This window comes from Motacilla alba, chromosome 4 (assembly GCF_015832195.1).
Source record: "Motacilla alba alba isolate MOTALB_02 chromosome 4, Motacilla_alba_V1.0_pri, whole genome shotgun sequence".
NCBI classification, from domain to species: Eukaryota; Metazoa; Chordata; class Aves; order Passeriformes; family Motacillidae; genus Motacilla; species Motacilla alba.
The window spans coordinates 16,704,208-16,725,306 of NC_052019.1; the positions used below are offsets into that span (position 1 = coordinate 16,704,208).

Sequence of the window (21,099 nt, forward strand, 5' to 3'; positions counted from 1 at the left end):
GTAGGCAGTGACATTATTCACCCAACTCTGAGCTCTCCTTGAGCTTTGCTGTTTGCCTGCTGTAAAAGCCAGATTGTCAAAGCACTGCGAGGATGATTGGCAGGACAGTGTCTCAAACCACTCACAAAGGATGACAATTTGTTTTATTCTATCTTTACACCTATCATTTTGGGGTCTGCCCAGGTCTATGCTGTAATGGAACAAGTCCAGACCTTACCTGCCTTTCTTCTGAAAGGCTGCTGAAGGAGCTGCTGTTCATTAATAAGAAACATGCAGAGACAAGAGGAGAAGAGACTGCTGTGGAAGGGATGGGTAAAGGACAATTTTGAACACATGTGCATCAGATGCCCAGTCAAGAGTACTGGCTCAAAGCCTTTCCTACTTTGTAGGAGAGTTGAATCCCAGTATATTAACATGTGTAAGGCACATGAAGATACTAGAACAGAAATTGTAAAAGCTCAAAATAAAAGGTGGTATGAGGGTTTTAAATTTTTATTTATTACACTACTGGAAATTAGTTCTTATGAAAAATGTAAGGCCAGAATTAATATGCTTCTCATCTGTGGAATATTGTCCCTAATATGTATAACAATATATGTTATACATGTGAATATATTTATAATCATCTATTTCTAGTTCAATGGATTTTCACTTATTTTCTCTAATAAATAACCTAGGTTATTGAAAATCAACTCAATTATATGGAAACGCAATTATATTGAAAATCACTGGTGCTTTTAACTTCAATTTTCACTTCTATATTTTGTGTTATCAGGAAAGAGACAGGTAATAATTTAACTTCCTGTCTCCTGAAATGGAATTAGTTCTTGGTTTTCTTTTTTTTTTTTTTTTAATTTCATTTCTCATGCTAGTTTCCTCAGGAGTGGGCTATAAAATATCACTTTCAAAACACCTCTTCTTTAATGAAAAATATATTTTGTTCGCATTTTTAGAAATACTTCCATGCCATCATATAGAAAGATGTTGTAACAAAAAAAGTGATGAATGATGAAATATGTGTAACCAACATTATATCTTGGATCAGATTTATTTACTTCAGGAGGGCCCAAATATCTCTTTAAGACAGTTTGCTATTTTCATTTATAGCAGAATCAATCCTTATAGATCAGAATACAAAAGAACATACTCTAGTCTTGCATCCTTGAATACAGGTGTGAGCCTAGAGAGCTAGTAGTGATGGTGGGATAGAAATATTTTCTCCAGTTTTTATAGAAGCTGTATGGGACGAAAGACATACAGAGTAATGGTTAGGCAAATGGTTAGGAATGTTTAGGGACAGCTACCTCAGAAAGTCTTTTGTCCCTACTCTTAAATCTTCTGATGAATTTGCCTATTTGGTTACCAGAGTAAAGCTTAAGCTGTTTTATAAGACTCAAAAGAAAGAAGGCAGACCCAAACAGAGAGCACTAATTTTTGGGTCTAAAGGAACAACTTTCTTTTCAATCTTTCCTCTTTAACTTAAAGTACAGTAGGATTACTTCAGCTAAAGACTCACAGAGGGAACACCTCAGGTTGTTGCATTTTCATTTCTGTCACAGGAGCTGTAAACTCATTTTATAGCTAAGTGGCAACAGTCTACATTTCTAGGAATGTTGTGGCAGTTTTGATTTGACAGCATCTCCATTGACATCCATTGGTGAAATACATGTAAAAACTCTTTTCAGGCTTTGTCTCTTCAGGTAAAACACAAAACCTGCTTCTACTTAGCCACCCATAGAAGAGATACAATAATGTTTCCCTGTGGCACAGCAAAGATGTACCAACCACATTTTAAGCCTCCCACTGGAGGATACTCTAATGAACAAAAGCTTCTTTCCACCCCCTACTTGCTATGGCAGTTTCAGAGGAAAACAAGCAGAAATAAAGGAACTGGCTCACATCCAGCATGTGTGGCTTCGCACAGTAAATAACAATCAACATTTTGGCTGCTTCCACAACTCAGCAGGCGAGGTGCCAGCAAATGCTTTTAATCAGAGCCATTCTTTGTTTAGCAATGCCCACTAACTAGTGAAATTTTTAGACTCTTATTATTAGCACTAGCAGTAAAACAACAGTAAACAACACAGCTAAAGATTTGAACTTAAAAGCTCCCCCGAATGCCCAAAACACCAAACTTCATGGATGAGTCCCAGGCATCTGAGTGGTGCTTAGTGTTCCTGCTCTTACTTGTCACTGCAAGATGGCATTTTACAATCCTGACTTGACAAATAAGCAGGAAATATAATTAAACTAAATGCAGCAGAACCCATACTTCAGCAGTGCAGCTTGTTGTAAACACTTTGGCAAACACAAGGTGCTCAGCCTCTTGGGAAAAGCTGTTTTTAGGTGAGCACTGCTTCAGTGACTTGCCTTTCACACATTCCCAAGTGAGTTCTTTTAATCAAGTCCTTTCAAATCAGCTGAAATCCTAGGTGAGAGGAGCAAGAATAGCTCCATATGAGCAAGTGCTGGTCCCTTGGGTATATTTCATTAGACCCATTCAAGTGATTGTCTTGAGCAGAATGGAGAACATTACCCATCCCTAAAAGCAATATTTTAATATAGGTCAATTCCATTCTTTAAAACCATGGGGGCATTTATTTTGTTTTTCCTGCATGATGGTGCTTTGTTTATCCTAGAAGCTCCTTGTGTCCTTGAAGAGTGGAAGATTCACTGAGGAAGAAACTGTACTAACAACCTTCTGCTAAATGTTAGTGGACTTGCACCACAGCCATATCAGAACATGGAAAAGCCTGAATACAGCTCAAGATATTTATGAAGCAGAAACAGCATGTCAGGGTGAAAAAATATTCTACATCCTGTCTTAAATGCTTATCAATCAACTGCACCTTGATACTAAGTAGTGACATCAAACCTAGTTTTCATTTTAGTAATGAAGTAAGAACACTCAGTTTTGCATTCCTGAGACACATGACTGCATGAAAGATAGTCAGGTTGAAAGTGTGTCCTAAGTCATGCTATTCCAGTATTTTTCAGAGCAGTTGTTCTTTGTTTCTTTCAAAGATGTGCAATGGTAAAATCAGACAGGTCAATATTTGGTTAGTGCTAAATACAATGAAAATACCAAGGAATTTCAGCACCTACAGCTTGCAGAAATGGCAAAGAACATGAAATTCAATGGGGACTGGTTTAGACACTCAAAATCAAACACTGTGCTCATTATTTATATTTTATATGGTAATACATTTACCCTTTAACAAAGGTTTTTGCTTTCTCCAGTACTAACAACACTTTGTCTCAGGAGAAGGGCCCCAGCAGTGCAAACAGAAGAACAAATGTGCTTACCTGCATAAATATTTATAAAACTGAGCCTGACATTAGCATAAGTTGGAGCTGGTTCACCAAGTACAGTGGAGAAAATCAGCCACAATTGAGGCAATGACGTGAATTGAGGCTACTGTGGGTGGGTGAGAGAGATACGGTCTGTGGGAAGAAATGCCTCTTCCCTGTCCACACAGTGAGGGCAATATGCCTCATCCTAGAGGAACTCTGGCACTCAGTGCCTGAGACAGGGTCCTCTCCCCAAGTATCAAAACCTCACTGTCACTTCTGCGCTAGCCCAGTCCACCAGCACAGCACACTGACACTTTCATTCTGCTGCCCAAAGGTCTCCCAGAGTGCAGGTCCTTGATAAGGGGAAGACACTTGACCACAAGAGCTCTATTGCTCATGGAAGGAGCAGAGTGGGCTTTGTGGCCATACATCTAAATCCTTTTGAGAAGGAGGGGTAAGAGTTCCATGAGACAAGGGAGGATGTATCATTACTGCTTATAAAGGAGATATTATTCCTATAATTCAAGACATGAGAAAAGCATCAGAATGGAATTCGAAGTTTAGCAAGCCATACAAACTGATAATTATTTTAGCACAGTAAAATATCTAAATAAGCTACATGAATCTCCCTTGGAATGTTCTGGAGCTTTCCTTTCCTCATATGTAGGTACTCGATACATTGCTTTTGGCAATGTAAAATTTATGGCATAAGTCAAATCATTGGAACTGAATATTCAAATAAACCTATACAAATGGTGATTGGTATTTGCTGGCATATTTTCATGAAAACACGAACAGCATAGAGAAATTAAAAAGGAGAAGATATTTCTCAGTTAAAACAGGTAACAAGAAGAATAAAAAGAGGTAACTAGAGAATCAGATACATCTAAAAAAGTCATCTGTCAATCAGTTTGGGCTTAAAAACCAGATTTTTTTCCTCATAGTTGTATCATTTCTTATGGAGGTACAGTGAGGCTGAAATTGCTGGACATAAAAACCTCATGCACAGTCTGCTAAGTTTATGGCACATTAAATTTGTCTTTGTTCCATAACCACCAATTTTGAGAACAAAATAAGAAATTAAGACTGTTATAAATCATGCTCCATTACAGGGGTGGTACAATACCTCTTTTTCAGTAAGGTAGACTGTTGTCTTGGTAGCCTGTGCATGTAAATACAGTGCTTAATGCTGACATTTTAAATCACCAGAAAAATCCTAATCATTTTGTTGTTCTGAGATTTGTAATTGCTTATAGATAGTACGTCAGATACATATACTGCTATATTCAGTCACCGAGCATTCACTTTGGAAAGTTGTTCTTGGCACTTCTCTTTTGTGAGTCCACCATGAAGCTGACACTCATAGTGTCAGAGATGCATATGGAGTAAATAATTGTTAGAAATACATAAAGTGCACATAAAGTGCTTCCTAGATCAGTGTTTTTTTCAGGCATGAGTTTACTGTGATTTCTAGTTGACAGATATGGAGCCTGGCCATTGAGGGGTAAAGTATCTCCCTCAAATACACTGCCCACACATTTCTCTCTTAATACCGAGGAATTCAGTGTTCATTTTTTCTCTCCTCTAGGGATGAACTTTGCTATCTCCAGCCCCTGGGAAAGTTCAGTTTCCCACAGCCACCAGCCCCCCCACTGGTACTCCCCACTTTGTTCCCAAGACGTGTTTGAGGAGGCTTTGATCAATGGCTGAGAAGCAATCTCTCAGATAGCCAGGGACCCTCTGAAAGGTTTTGGCTGTCAGACCAGAGACATTAAATTAGGCAGCTGTCAATGTGGAGCCCACGCAGGCCCTGAAGCACTGGTATAATGGTCTCAGGCAACCCAGACAGCTTTTTAGTGTGATAGTTAAGGCTTTTAAAGGTGTGTGGCAGTTAATAAGCCAGACAGAGAGCCAAAAGGTTGGAGTCTTTAGACTTCTAGTTTCATGCTGTGTTTACTGAATGATGCTGTCTTCTGAGTTATTGGCTCCTCTTTCTTCTCTGACACTAACCATATCTAAGATCTTTCAAGAATATTTCACAATGGAATTCATTGGGTTGAATAAATTCCATTACTTGAAAGCTAATATGAGAATCATTCACATAACTGAAGTGTAACTGCACAAATGTCCAGCTGATCTAAAGAATACAGGCTCTGTCAGACACTTTCACTCAAAGGTAAATGCAGGTTGACCCAAGACTTGTAATAAACTTCCCTGACACTGAAAGACTTGACCTTGAAGCTTTGTCACTTGTGATTTGCTATTTCATTTGAAGATTTACTAGTGTTTATTTTTAGCATAGATGTTGATCTAAAGACATTTGTAAACAGAAATTAATTCTGTTGAAATAAAGGAAGGACTTTCATCTGTTTCACTTATTTCTGACAAAACTTTTATGTTGCTAATTTGTTCACATTGATCAGAAACTTAAAAGATAAAAAAATGCAAAGATCCAAAATCATTTGGAAATTCCTGGGATCCATGACAGATACCTCAGCCCAGCACAAATAAGATTTATCTACCAAGTCTATCCAAAAGATTGAACTGCACCGTCAAGAAGTTTCACCAGAAGGTATATTTATTTCCTCTCCCCTCATTTTGCAGGCTTAGGATCCCCACTTAAAAATACATGTGCCCACATGCTGCATCCAAATTGGAGGGGAACAGAGAGACAAATTAGTACAAGATTAAATAAAGAATTATAACATTTTGTACACAAATTCTTTGAAAGTAAGAAAATTGGTAGCAAGAAAGCCAGGTAGAGGGATTTTTGAATGCTGCTGTCTCGACTAATAAATATTTTCACAGAAAAATTCTACATTAAGTTGTGTATTATAAAGTACAATGTTTATAGTAGTTACAGTTAATATGCATTGCAGCTCATGAAGAAAAGGGGATGAGCAGAGAAAGGAGAGTAAGAGGTGTCTCCTTACTAAATTTTTAAATTACAACATTATCAGAGCTGCATTGCACCAAAAGTTACTTCTCTAATGTTGGTGATTACCCAGAAACCAAAATCCAACCACTGCACATAACTCAAATACCAGGCTCTGTAGTGCTTAGCCCAGATGCTGCAAAAAAGCAACTGCAGTGAGCTGTAGCCAAAGAGGACATTTGGCCGCTCGTATTCCAGTACATAAACATTTATATTCCAAACTGAGGCACATAAAAGCTCATGTGGTAGCAAACAGCTCTTCCAGCAGATGAGTTACACTGAGCATCTGGCTGGTACAGCAGAAGGTCTGCACTGTGCTTCAAGTGTCAGCCTGGCACTTGTGAGCCCCAGGGAGAGCACACCAGAGCACAGGACAGGGTACTGCCAATGCCAAATAGGAGGGGCTCACACAAACATACAGAATAATAAAATTCCACTAAAATCTAATGCGGACTTTTTTTTTTTTTTTTTTACCAAGAAGAACTTTAGAGGCATTTGGTGCTCTGGACTGACTAGTGCTATTGGGTATTTAAGTCACAATATTTTTGTACATTTCTTAATCAGAGATTTTGCATCTACCTTTTTTAGAGATAATTCATGACCAAGCAGCCATTATTATGAAGACAGTCCTTGGTAAGCTAGATGACATTTTTTCCCTAGTGAGCATGACGTGAAGTGTCTCGTGCAAGCCATGAGATGAATAGAATTGTAGGGACTGAGGTCATTATTAACTTTCAGAAAGAAGATTTCAATCTCTGCTAGTAGCTGTGAGACTAATTGAAGCAAATATCTCTGCTGAACACCCTAAGATCTGTAAATTTGTGACGGCTGACAACTATACTCTAGGTCTGTCAAACTGTACTTCCAAATTATTTTACTTGAAAACTTTTTGAAATGTTTCAAATCTATTTACTAACACTCAAAATAAATATATGATGAATGTAAGAATTATTTATTGCTCAGATTGTTGAAAGATTTTCACATAGCCTTGTTAGAAATATGGAAGAGTTCCCTCTAAGTGCCTAACAAATGAATGCCAAATGAATGAATAATAACAAAATGCTTCCTTGGCAAGGGCTGGTTATTTTAAAGTTATTCTTCAGTCATCTAAATTTGATAAAACAATTGATCTAAGCACAACTGGAAAACAAGAACTCAACTTTAAAAAAGGGAGATTTGAACTATGTGCATTATATATGTCTACTGAAGACAGAGAAAAAAAGATTTACAGAAATTTGTCTATTGACACACAAGGTATCTAGCTTCTAGGTTTACTTGCTTGAGCTTAATTATACTGTTGTCTATAGTTTAGTTTATTAAGACAAACAAGTCACAGGAGTTTTCTAACATAGGGGAATGTTAATTTTCAGTTTGAATTACTACTATCTGATTTTCTTGTAAGATTTAGAACTTCCATTCACTTCTTTTTCCATTTTATTGGCATTTCTATGCTCAAAGTTCAGCAGCTTTGTATGCTTGAGGCACAACCTGTTCAGCTGTCATCATTATGTCTATCTGAAAAGACAAGTTGTTGGTACTTTGTATGGACAACCTCTGCATGTCCACAACACTGGTGTTCAAGCACTGCTTTGTGCAGAAGGGTCAGCACCTCTGCAGAAGCTTTCAGCACAATGGGAACATCTCATGCACTGATGCCCAGTAGAGCATCCCCTGCTTGATATTCAGAGTCACAGAGGGATGTAGCTCAAATGGTTTTAGTATTGATTCATGTTAGCCAAGAAAACCAGGTAGAAACCTTTAACTGATCTATATTTTTGTTCTAGGCTCTCTTCTGCTGGGTCAGAAATTCTGCATCTGGAAAAATCTTGCTAAGACTGCATGCTGTGAAGCCCTAAGACTTGTACAGACAGTCATCAAATCTCAAAGAAAAGCAACTGCACCGACTGCTGGTCAAATGAAAAATCTTCCTTGCTGTCCTAGGGCTCCACATGGGAGGTTGAAAAGCATATTTAAGCTCTAAGCTATTTCCCTAAGCTACAAGAACAAACTTTAGAGGACTGATGTCAGGGGCAAAATACTCTTGCATTAGCACCATTTCCACCACTCATGTTCAGTTTGGGGTTTTCCCTCTCTGTTCTGGTCTGTATTAATCTTGAGTCTGCATTTACTCATTGCAATACAAACATACAGGTTCAGTATAGAGCTGAATGTGATCACAACAAACTGAAGATCAATCTGAACTGAACTGAACAATCCTATTTTCTCTGTGAGATAGGTGACATGGCCAGTTCAGAGAAAGCTGATCCAACCTAAAATATTACTTCTTGTGGCATGAAAGCCTCTGTTTCATAATATACAATGTTCCAGAGATATAAACTAAGAGGATTATGTTGTCTTTGTCCCTTGTCATGCTTTAGAGCAGGTGGAAAAGGTTAAGTAAGAAAGCAAGGAAAATGGAATGGAGATTCAAAATCTCTGTTTTGGATCATCACAGAGGTGTTTTAACTCTTTTCAATGCCCATTTTTTCATCTCTTTAATAGTCAAATGTCTATGTTCCCTGTCAGTACAAGATTTCAATTTGTACTAAATAATTTCTAGTCAAGACATTGATTATCTTAGAAACTACATCTGAAAGACAGAAGTGAAATACAGAACTGTACATCTCTATTAGCCATAGGTCAGAGGCTGTGCAAATAGCACAGCCAAAAAGGTAAAAGTCATCCATGTGTAGGACACTGAGATACATTTCTCATACCTTCTTCCTCACCAAGTATGTTCCAATTGCAGTGAAAAAAACAAATGTATATAGTGTTCCTAGAATATCATGCATACAAATATTTAGGAAAAGTTTAATCATTCTGAAAACTTTAACTTTGGTACTCAAAATGACATTGAGATGTTTCAGCTTTTGCACAAGTTAGTTCATATCCTGCAAAATGAGTATTGTACACCCAAATTTCATCTTCATTGTTAAGCAAAAGATTGCAGGAGTAGAAAAATTATTTATACAGTGAAAATTATTTGTATTCCAGGTACTAATTCAATTCTGCTCTTCTAAATCTCAATTACTTTCACAAAATTTATAATTTTTCTTTTGTTATTTAAAAATCTAATATAAATGGGAAAATGTTCAAACACAAAACTCAAGTGCTTCAGAAAATCAATAAATTAGCTTTATCACCTCTGAAACTAGCTTCCATTAAACTTTCTGTGAGACTCACAAATGCAACACACGGTGATACAATGCTTCCATCAAATCATAACTGAAATAAAAAAATCTCTGAATAAATGATCATATTTCAACTTACGCACATAGATGGGTAGTGTGATGAGGGAACCGATCTTTGAGCTGTAACATTGTCAGATTTATTTTCTTACTATCATTCTTTGTCTCATTTGCAAAAGGCAAGAAAAGTGTCTTAGAAATTCCCAATAAATGTCAAAGGTGTGCAGCTGCCTATTTAAAGATCCAGTATGTGTCCACAGACATTTTTATGCATTTATGACTTCAATTTACATTTTCTCTGACATACAGCCAGGTAAAATTAAGGTTTGTGAAAAATCCTTCCAGTTTTTCTGGAAAAGTCTAGGAGTTTCACAGCACAAAGCTGTACAAAAATTTTTACAAGAATGACCAACCAAAATGAAAATATTATTAACATTTTAATTTAGCATAGGAGCATCTTTTGTGCAGCAAAAGCATTATCTAGGTATTTTTAAAATTGACTTTTTTAAAACTGGGAGAGATCTATCAATGGACAGAAGAGAAAGAAAGACCACATGTTGAGTCCATGCTTGATAGTCTGTACAAGTTATTGTGAAGTACTACTTGTACTAGGACTGCCACAGAGCTGTTGGTTTGAAAGGTTAATGACTGCAGCAATCACAATTTCAATTTACAAGAAATGGGATGACAAGAAGCCAAATACAAATTGGAAACGTCCCACTGTGATGGCAGCTGAGAAACAATTCATCAAAAGCACAGGAATATTGTAAAGCCAGAGTGCTGGGGACAACCTTTTCAGCCTGAGAAGGATTCAGGCCTTATATTAAGCTCATTTTTCAGGGATTGCATAGAAGCTTAAAAATGGTTAAATTACCTAATATAGACATAAGTTCTCCCTTGATTATTTTCCATATAATAGTTGTTAGGTCATCTGAAGGTGCTTATCCCACCTCCTCACATTTCCTTTAGTGTATATCCCCTTTCATTTTAAATGTTGACTTTGAGTTCTACCAAAACAGCCATTGTCCCAAAGGCAATCCAATCATCTTTGAGCATTCCCTGCAATTACACTCTACCTCTTGCTTACTCAGAGCATCAGCTCTACTACAATGTGACCTGAGACTTTCTAAAGCTTTCATGCGTTCTTTCTAAAGCTTTCAGGGTTCTGTGATTCTGTGTGTGCCCTGGTGGCCAAGAAGGCCAGTGGCATCCAGCGGTATCAGGAATAGTGTGGCCAGCAGGAGCAGGGAGGTCATTCTCCCTCTGTACTCAGCACAGGTGAGGCCACACCTTGAGCGCTGTGTCCAGTTCTGGCCCCTCAGTTTGGGAAAGACGTTGAGACGCTCGAGCACATCCAGAGGAGGCAAGGAGACTGGAGAGGGGCTGGGAACACAAACCCTGTGAGGAATGACTGAGGGAGCTGGGGGTGTTTAGCCTGGAGAAAAGGAGACTCAGGGGTGACCTTATCATTCTCTACAACTTCCTGAAAGGTGGCTGTAGTCAGGTGGGGTTGGTCTCTTTCTCCAGGCAGCAATTGACAGAATGAGAGGTCACAGTCTTAAGCTGTGCCAAGGGAAGTTTAGGTTCGATATTAGGAAAAGGTTTTTTACAGAAAGGGTGAAAAAGTATTGCAATGGTTTGCCCAGGGAGGTGGTGGAGTCACCATCCCTGGATGTGTTTAAAAAAACGTTGGATGTGGCACTCAGTGCCATGGTTTAGTTGAAGTGTTAGGGCTGGGTTGGACTTTATAATCTTGAAGGTCTCTTCCAACCTGGTTATTCTGTGTTTACGTACACACAAAGATGCTCTGTGACACCCTGTGCTCCTTCTGCCTGGATTTTTGCATGTAATTTTGTTCAGTGGAAAATCAAATTAATGATAATAAATCAAACTTTGTAATCATCAACACCTACAGAAATGCAGGCGTATTTCACTGCTTTCTCATCTGAAGTCAGAACTTTGTGTAAGCAATTTGAAGTCAGAAATTACAAATAACAGGAGGTAAGCAGTGGAAAGTTCTGTTCATCCCTATCTCAGAATAGACCTCTTAAAACTCAACAGAATTCAGGGAAATAAGCAGGCTGGAGTGAGATTCTATAGACAAAAGCTTTTCAATTAGTACAAATGTGCTGTAGGAGGCTGCTAATTTCATCTGACAGAACCACAACATCAGCAGAACTACTGTAACTTAAGCTCATGCTTTAATTTATCTTGCTTTATATACTTAAATTATCGAAGAGATAGTAAGATGGGCAAATATCAGGTGAAAAGCATAAAGCACAGAGGTAGATCTGCACAAAATTTTGATGACAACATGTTAAATATGTGTGTCTGTGTCTTTCATTAAATCTTTCCAGTAGTTTCCTTCTTAGTGGAACAAATAAATAGAATATCATAGACTCAGAGAATGTCTGGGATTGGAAGGGATCTCTGGAGATATCTGGTTGCACACTCCTGCTTATGTCCTGAAGAGGATCCCCAGGACCATGCTCAGAGAAGTAACTTTTGGATATCTTCAAGCAGGAAGATCACATAAACCAAGTGGGCAATCTGGGCTAGAGGTCAGTCACTCTCACAGTGAAAAAGTGTTTCCTGAGGTACAGAGGGAACATCCTGTGTTTCACTTTGTGCCTACTGCCTCTGGTCCTGGCACTGGGCACTACTGGTAAGAGCCTGGCTCCATCTTTACACTCCCTACTGAGCTTTCTCTTCTCCAGCCTGATCAGTCTCAGCTCTCCCAGCCTTTCCCCACAGTTCCTTAGACATGTTTGTGACCCTTTGCTGGACTCTCTCCAGTATGTCCATACTTTTGTTGCACTGGAGAGCCCAGAACAGGCTGCAGCACTTCAGATGTGGCCTCACCGGTGCTGAGTGAAGGGCTGGTGTGGCCTCCCAGGGCTCCCTGGATCTGCTGAAAATTCCTTACCTAAAGCAGAACTATTTATTCTGCATAAACAGACACATTTGCTGGCTCATGCCCAGCAAAGCAGTCAGTGCCCAGCTGGGTGGCACCCAGTGGATGTTGGTACACAAAGCAGACATGTGAAGCACACAGGCTTATGTGTGCTTGGAAATGCTGTCAGGGTAGCACTAAGCTGGGTAACAATGTGAGAAGGCAGGTGGCCTGTGGCAGGCAGAAGAGGATGATGGAGCACTGTAAGGGGGGGATGGTCTAAGCACAGACCATGGGAGGCATTGCAATGCCATTGTGGATCTGTGCTCACCAAAGCCACTCAAGATATATTCAATAAAAGGTAGATATGTGACAGGGAAGGTGAACTAATCAGCATAGACAAGATGCTCATAGAGCTGAGGCAAACAGGTCCTACCAGTTCTCTGAAGTGATTAGAGAACTGTGATCTAGCACTACATATTGCAGTAGAAACTGTTAATATGAGAAAGAAAATAAACTCTAACTCAACAAAAAACTTGAAATCATCCATTTCTGAAATCTAGTGCTTGGGCTAAAGAATACTTCTTTAAACTGATTCATCTTTATAAGAGTCACTAGCCCTGGGCATGATTTACAGCATTTTAGAACATAATTGATAAGTTTGCAATGATAACAATGCAATGCAATACACAAAACCACTGAAGTTCATGTCCATGAACTCTATCATCTAGTCAGATATGTTATACATGCAAGTCTTGAATTATCATGTACTGATAAGGAAATGAAAAATATGGATTAAAATGTATTACCATGTCTTACTATCAACATTCCTTTGATGTAAGTAGAACTTACATCTTGGAACAGAAAAGCATATGAAGAGCTGGAATTCTTCTTTTCAGAAAATGCTAAAAAAAGGTATCAATTAAAATACTTCCTTATAACATATTCTCGTTCTCCATTCTTCATTTTATGCAAAGAAATATCAAGCTTCTTAGTTTCTGAAACTCTAAAAAAATCATTCTTGGAGAAACAGACAGAAGGCTTATTTTATCCACTATACTTTGTACCTTTTTGCCTTAGATAATTAGGGACATTAGATCATGATTTGCAATGCCTGGAGAATATTGTCATTAACAGGGGAATGTTCTCTGGAACCCTGAGGAAATGAAAAGCTTTTAAGAGCAATCACTGTTAATCACTAACATGCCAACATTATATACTTGCTGGAACTGAGAATGATACAGACAGGACACATTAAGTGACTCTCTCTTGCTTGCATTTTAAGTTTTTGATAAAAATATGTGTTTAAAACATCCCTTTGCATGTCTTGCTTTCTTTATAGAATGCAGGAGAGCTAAGAACTGGAAGATTTACACTTGTACAAGCTATTGAAGACATCCTCTCTGATTCCATAATGGAGCTTCATTGTATTTTTATTAACTCATCTGAGTAGTAAATGCCATGGGCAAGAGATCGGCCCATGAGGGGTGAAAGCTAAACTACAAGGTGATAAATGCAATTAAATTCATCTTTAGCTTCAGCTTAGCAGGAGACATAGCATCTGCACAGTTTCAATACTTACAGCTGAAATTATAGATTAACATTAAACATTGAGGATTAAAAATTTGCTTTTATTAATTTTTAATATAATATTTCTTTAATATGTTCCATCCAATGTTAACTGCATTCAAAATTCCACATATTTTTTTATCAGGTAAAGGATAGTAAAATAAAGAGAGAAAAAGTATATTTTTAAGAAAACAGAGTTCAGTACTACTTACTAAAATCTTTTTGAGTTCTACTTCTCTTCTGTACTAGTCATGCATGCCTCACGAGCCAAAGCCAAGCCCAGCAGTACAGGGCAGTTGTGCACACTGGAAAATGAGTCAGACTACACCCATGTACTGGGGTCCTCAGCTGGGATCCCGGCCAAATAAAACATTGGACCTGCCACTACATCACACATTTTCGGGAGGGAAAAAAAAAATCACAATTACTCCTAGTAAAGTGATCTAAGAAGTTTATAGATTTGTGGAACTACTGAGAAGTGAGAACTGATGAAGTTATCTACAGCTGTTCACCAAATAAAAAATTCATATAGTGCAGTTGAAATCAATTACTTCTAGTGACAGCTCCTGTGAATACAAAAATCCAAATCTTTCTCCTTACTGACCAAATTTTTCAGGACTCTTCCTTTATTGCATCCTTAGACAAACAACTTCAATGCAACTTTTAATTTGTCTTTGAACAAAGTCCTACTATATAAGTTATTCTATTAAGAATAAGTAACTAACTTCTCCTACTAACTTATAATATTCTCTCCTTGGTGCTTTCTGTTTTATCTGCATCCTTTGTTCATTAAATTGTTTGATGACTTTAGACCAATGGTTTCAGAGTGATTGTTTCCTCATCTGATCAGATATGCAGTTTTAGCTACTGAAAATTATGAACTGCACTGCTAGTCACTCTTACACAGCTGAGATTGCAGTGGCACATCCCATAAACAGATTGCAAATTCAAAAAGGAAGTGCTTACATTCTTGAAACCTCTATATAGGATCTGAAGTTCCTTCTTTGTGAATTTACTCTGTGCTTCCAGGAGTTCAAGAGCTTCAGGTCTATGTCGTACTGTGGCCATTTCCATTTCATCTTCTACAGTGTCTGCAGAATACAAGAGACAGAGAAGGAAAGCTCAACAAGAAATACAGGAAGTAAAACACTTAACCCTTTCAACAAGACAGAGAAGAAAAAAGGAAAGAGGGAAGAGGGAAGGGAGGGGAGGGAAAGGGAAAGGGAAAGAAAAGAAAAAAGAAAATACATTCTCTTAAAGACTTGTTTTGCAGCTTTAATGACAAATGATGAGTCCATTTTGAACTCATGGGAAAAGGGTTTCTATCATCTGCTTCTGTGGCTGCAAAGAATAGTGAACAGCAGTGATGATCCAGTAGCCTGTGTACTATCTCATGAGTAGTAATAGCAATAAACTGCAAAGCCGACATCCTACGAGAGTATGCATGATACATTCAGTATGACTTTTCTGTTTATACAACTCTGTGACCAAAGGAAAGAATTTTATAAAACTTTAGTCCCTCCAGAAAACTGAAAATTTTCCTTCAGTTAGACAATGGATGTAAATTGACTGTATCAGGCTGGGATTTTTATTGTGAAGTTGTCTTCTGGAAAACATGTGAAATTGATGTTGCACTTCCAGCAGCAGGTCTTACTTCGAGTATCATACAACTGACCCTTTATGAGAAATATTAGTGAGGGTGAGCAGCCTAAGTGATAGTTTTAGGGAAGTAAGAATGTAGATACACACATTCAAGGTTTACAGTTGAGTGTAGACTTAAAACAATGAGGATTAGCAATGCATTTTTTCCTAGGTAGAGTTTTAAATGTGAAAATTCAATGAAACAGCTAAAGGAACTTACAATAGAGTGCCAGTCACTTGTGATCAAAAATACAAATGAGTGTGTCCATTTCTAAGTCCTGACAGCCTTAAATGTAACTTAGGTAGTACTCCAGATTAATTAGATGAAATTACTGTCTCATTTTGATTTAAGAGTTATAGGAACTACAGCAATATAACAATACAAATGCCTAATTGTCACTTCTACAATGTTGAGGATACATATTTTATTTCATTAGAATCTGGAACTCTTTATTCTCAGAATAAAGTTTTATTTGTTTCAATATTCCTAAACACATAGTATTAGAATACTCAATTAAAGTAGTATTAGGCATACATTTTCATGTATTTTGTTCTGCTATAATGTAGAAATAATAGCTTTCAGCTGCTTGGGAGAAATTTGGCATCAGAAGATACAGTTTAGCTAAACAAAAAATAAACAACCTTTAAAGAGATATTTAATAATATATAAACTATTTGGAAAAATCTTCACAAAATTTAGGGCTTTGTCCTTTCTCCTGTGAAAAATATGTTGCTGATAGCACTCTTCTCAGGAGGATGACCCCAGTGTGATGCAGGTAATTTTTTTTTTTTTTTGATAACCAAGATTCAACACTAGGTACTTAGACTAAATTGGCAAAAAAATCAACCTGAAAATAAATATAGTTGAAAGCTCACTTGTATTTTATACTGGAATGGTTACATTGGGTTTAAATGGATTTTGGTTTTAGACAGAAAAAGACTTGAAATGAGTTCTCTAAGCTCCCATTTGTAAAACATCTGGCTACCTAGAGAGACATCTACAAGCTTTTCTGGAAGCTAAATGAATACACAAAATAAATTTGAAGCTAGAGATAAAGGCCAGACCATGTGCTGAGCACAATATTTGGTACATCCTTAGTAGTAAACATTTTTATTGCCTTTAAATGATTCAGTAAGCATGTAGAAGACTGAAACAGGCTGATGATGTTAATGAAAAGTTCAGTATAACTCGACTTCTCTACTGTCTTCTAGATAGAAATAATAAAAATGCAAGATCATCATAAACTTCCTTAAAATTAGCCAGATGTGATAACTAAAATGCTATAGCATTCATGAGTCATTTGCAGGATTTTAATTTTTTCCTTTACAGTTCTAGCTACCAGGATGGAAAAGAAAAATCTATACTTTAAAATATTGGGAAAGTGTGTGAAAATCTATTTTTACTGTTTCTATTTTTATCGATTTCTAAACAATAATGATTTCTATGGCATTAGTTATTTCAGTTCTTTGGTTTATTCAGCCCAGATAAGTTAGTTACATTTTTCTTTCATAGAAATGAAATTTCATGTCAACTGAAGACCAGAAACAAGCTCACAATCCCTCATTAATGTACTAAACAAAATATTCTTACTGATTTCATTAATTAGTAGATTTCTTGTAGCTAAATAGCAAAGACATTTTTTAATATAAATATCATAGGAGATATGCTTTCAACCCTTCATTATTCATTAAAGAAAAGGATGGTAAAAACACAGCAAAAAGCAGATGTACTCTTCAAATAATTCATATCTGTAAAAAATTGTGCACATGCATTTCCCTGCACAAACTCCACATTATAATCTCCCTAGCTATTTAATAACTATTGAGCACATTTTTATTTTTCAAAACCATTGAGTTTAGTCCTACCCTAGTGTACTAGCACCTGCACATATCCAGGGAATGATGGTTTTAAGTTTAGACTTACTAGACTAGAGCACACAATGAAGTGTTCTCTTACATGCTTTTTCAATAGGAATGCTGAAATATGTTCAATACAAATGCTGAAACAGGATTTTACATTTTTATATAACCTCTGTAAGTACATATTGATAGAAGTGCAGAAATGCAAATTCAGGCTATGTATATTTCAATAAATTACTTGTTAAAAAAATATTTGCCTGATAATTTCTAAGGAATTCACATCATGTGATTGTTATTGCAAGTGGTGCTGTTTTCATTCCTAGGACATTATAATTTTGCTTCTTTCATGCTAGCAGAAATGAAATAGCACATGATATCAAAATAGAATATTAATAGTTTATATCTACAATGATAGTCTTATTCAAGATTTTCACTTGATATAATATTCTTACTTAATGTAGCACTTCATTATTGAGAGGATTACAGAGAAAATTATTGAATGCACCTTTTTTACCATTTGGTTCTCAAATAGGAAATATTTAACACTCATTTTAGTTCAACTTCTATTCTGGTTTATAGAATACTTTCAGTAAGGAAAATGTAAGTTTAACATGGTCAAGGTTGCTGAGGCTGACTCTAAATATATTTGGTTACCTGTGCATATGAAGAGCCTACATAGAAAGGTGGGAGGAATAAGGATGTGTCACTCTCCCAGCAACTTCAAACAAACAGATCAAACATTATATTAATTCTGTTTCCTTATACATATTAAGTCCATTTCCCATCCCTGGGGGTGTTCAGGTTGGATAGGACTTTGGGCAACATGGTCTTGTGCAGGAGAACTAGACTAGGTGATTTTAAAGGTCTCTCTCTTCCAACTCAAGCAAACCTGTGATTCTCTGATTCCTTTTATTGTCTAGGGCTATGTTGTTAAGATCATGCAGCTGAAAGTAACTTGTCCAGAAAGAGTTATTAACAAGTGCCCAACAGTAACTGCAGTTTTTAAGCTACCTTATTTTAAATTAAAACATATCAGCTAAAGACACCATGAAAAAAAAAAAAAAATCAGTGTAAAAAAAATCAGTGTACATCCAGAAATTTAGCCCTTTTCATCTCAAATACTTAAGAGGAAAGCAAGCACCAGAGTTTTCTCTACAGAGGAACATATGAAAGACAGTGAAGGGAGATAGCAAAAAGAAACCCTAAATCTATACCTGTGAAGCCTTGACATTTAGTAGGGGCCTGTATTTCTAGTCAAGTTGTCTTTGGTTGTCCCAGATTCACTAGACATGGGGAACTGCTCTTGCAGGCCTTTTATTTCCTGATATTGATTCATATGCTTTATCAGAAGAATATGCAGGAAGCACAGGTACAAGTCAGCTTCTAGTTTTAGGTGCTCATATTAGTGCCTAGAATTCAGTCCAATTAATCTAGATTTAATTGGATCCAGAGAGAAATTTTAAAATCTGCTATAGGAGTCAATTTATACAGGAAGGCATTGTAGTGTTATTATTATAATTAATCTCTACCTAGGAATATATTTGTATCTATGTATTGATATCTCTCTCACTCCTGCTGCCCCTCTATATTTATCTGTTACCTACTCTGGAGAGATTTTATCAAGACATTCAGTATAATATCAGTGTGCTTTTCCTGTATATCCACATTCACATTCTTTTCAATCTCATTATTGCTTTTTCTCTCAGACACCAACTTTAAGTCCTGTTCTCTAAATAGTCTGAAGTTCTGTATTCAAACCTGCAGGGCCAATCCTTTCCTCCCAGACCAGTTATAATGGTACCCCCTGTGTATTGGATAGCAAGCACACGCAGTCACATGCTTAAAAATGCCAAAAAGTTACCGCTTTCCAAATACATGGAGAGCAGGTATTAAATTTAACCCTGGAATCACTTGTCAACTAACTTGCTGATCATAAGTGCCAAGTGATAATCTTTGGTTGTCCTCTCTGCTGCAACTGCCAAGCTCCTGTGTGGCAGCCCGTGGCGCTGCTATCTTGCCATCCTACTTTGCATAGACAAATCTGTGCATCCCTAGATTTTAAACCTTGACAAACCATATGATTACTTCAGCAGATATCTTGCCTCTCAAACGAGCAGTTAATGAAAGTATAACTTCTGATGCATGCAAACCTAAAAAAAAAAAAATAAAATCAAACAAAAAAATGAAAAATAAAACTTGCTTTGAGTAACAGGAGATGTCGTTTTGGCAGCCGAGCAGGGCAAGAGCTTCATAAGTCGCTCTTTAATGCTGCGTTTGGTACTGTTCTGAGCGTAGAGGAAACCTAAAAAATATATTATCAGGACTGTTAACACAGGCTTGAGAACAATATCTGTACATGCTGCAGAGTTCATCATTAGAGCAGAATCCTGATGGGAAAAGGCCAAGCAGATTGCAGCCACCATGAATTGCAAAGGGCAACCAGAATTTTTGAACAGGACAACAAAATTGTTTTGTCTTTGTATCTTTCCAGCATCTTTCCAATACAGGGGATTTGTTTGTCTGTGTGCATCTCTTGTAATATTCTTATAACCCACCTTAAATCATCTAACAGAGAAGTGTCAGATTATTAATTTGAAAAAACAGAAGGTAAAAGAAGGCGTGTAAAAATTCAATGTTAAAATATTTTAAAGAATTTTAAGTCTATTTCATTTTGAATTTTTAGATGAAAAACAAAACCAAACCAAAATGAAATCTCAAAGATATCTTTTGTTGTCCTTTCTGGCAGACTTCTAATTCCATGGCTGAGCTTTCCCATATAATGAATTCAGCAATTGTGATAACCAATCTGGTACTTTTGCCTTTTCTGAGTAGTAAAATACCAACCATGATGTGTAGTCAGTCTTCCTTTAGTATTTGGCACTCTATATATATAAAATATAACTAATTTTTATACTCTCATTTTAAAGACTAATTTGGCTGAATAGCTAATGTTCATGTGCTCTAAAGCAGGTGAACAGCATCACCCTTATTTACTGTAATGGAAACTGCTGGAGTATCTTCTTGTGAGGCTGAACCAACCATCTTATAAAAAATAGGTGATATGAGCAAGAATTGCCTGGGTGGATATTTGCTGCAAATGGCAGACTTAACACCTGTAGAACAGCTCAGTACCTGATTTATGCTCCTGAGAGAGGCAGAGCTTGGCTGGGACATTTTGCAACTCCTGCACTTTTCATCTTGACTGCGTGCACGGAAACACTAACACTGCTCTATGATGGCTCTTGCCACAGCAGCCAGAGTGCAAAACAGATGGGGCAAAAGATGAAAGACACAACTGACAGGTCCTGTGCTAAGGGCACAGGCACCAGGATAATCTTTGGTTATCCCCCGTGCTGCAATTGCACTAAATCCTGGTGTTGGAGACATGATGTAGAACTGCTCCCAAGCCATCTTAAGTATGTGCTTGTATTTGGGAACAGCAAGCAAGAAACTTTAGGATATTAAACTTGGTAAATAAAAGGGAAAAAATATCAGTTTGTATATGAGTAAAACACTGAAGGAAATGAAAAAGACATGAGAAAAACCAGGGATGACTCAGCCACAGCCTGAAAAAAATCAACCAACTTTCCGCAGACAAATTCTGCTTCTGAGAGAGCAGCAGCTGTGGTGAATACAGAAAACAACCGTGTTTCAGCACAAGGTCAGATGGACCTAAATGACTATCTCAGGAAATGTCTAAACCTTTTAATACAAATAAT

General features: G+C 37.1%; 1 protein-coding gene across 10 annotated transcripts in view; it reads right to left on the reverse strand.

Moving 5' to 3' along the window:
* Positions 1-21,099, reverse strand: part of KCNIP4 (potassium voltage-gated channel interacting protein 4) — a 390,761-nt gene that overhangs the window by 26,620 nt on the left and 343,042 nt on the right. For 9 of the 10 annotated variants that reach the window (XM_038134762.1, XM_038134757.1, XM_038134761.1 and 6 more), the window contains exon 2: positions 14,846-14,970. In XM_038134762.1, coding sequence (XP_037990690.1) covers positions 14,846-14,970 — 125 coding nt within the window. Of the gene's footprint in view, positions 1-14,845; positions 14,971-19,580; positions 19,683-21,099 lie in introns of all 10 variants that reach the window. The other variant, XM_038134756.1, reaches the window with a different exon arrangement.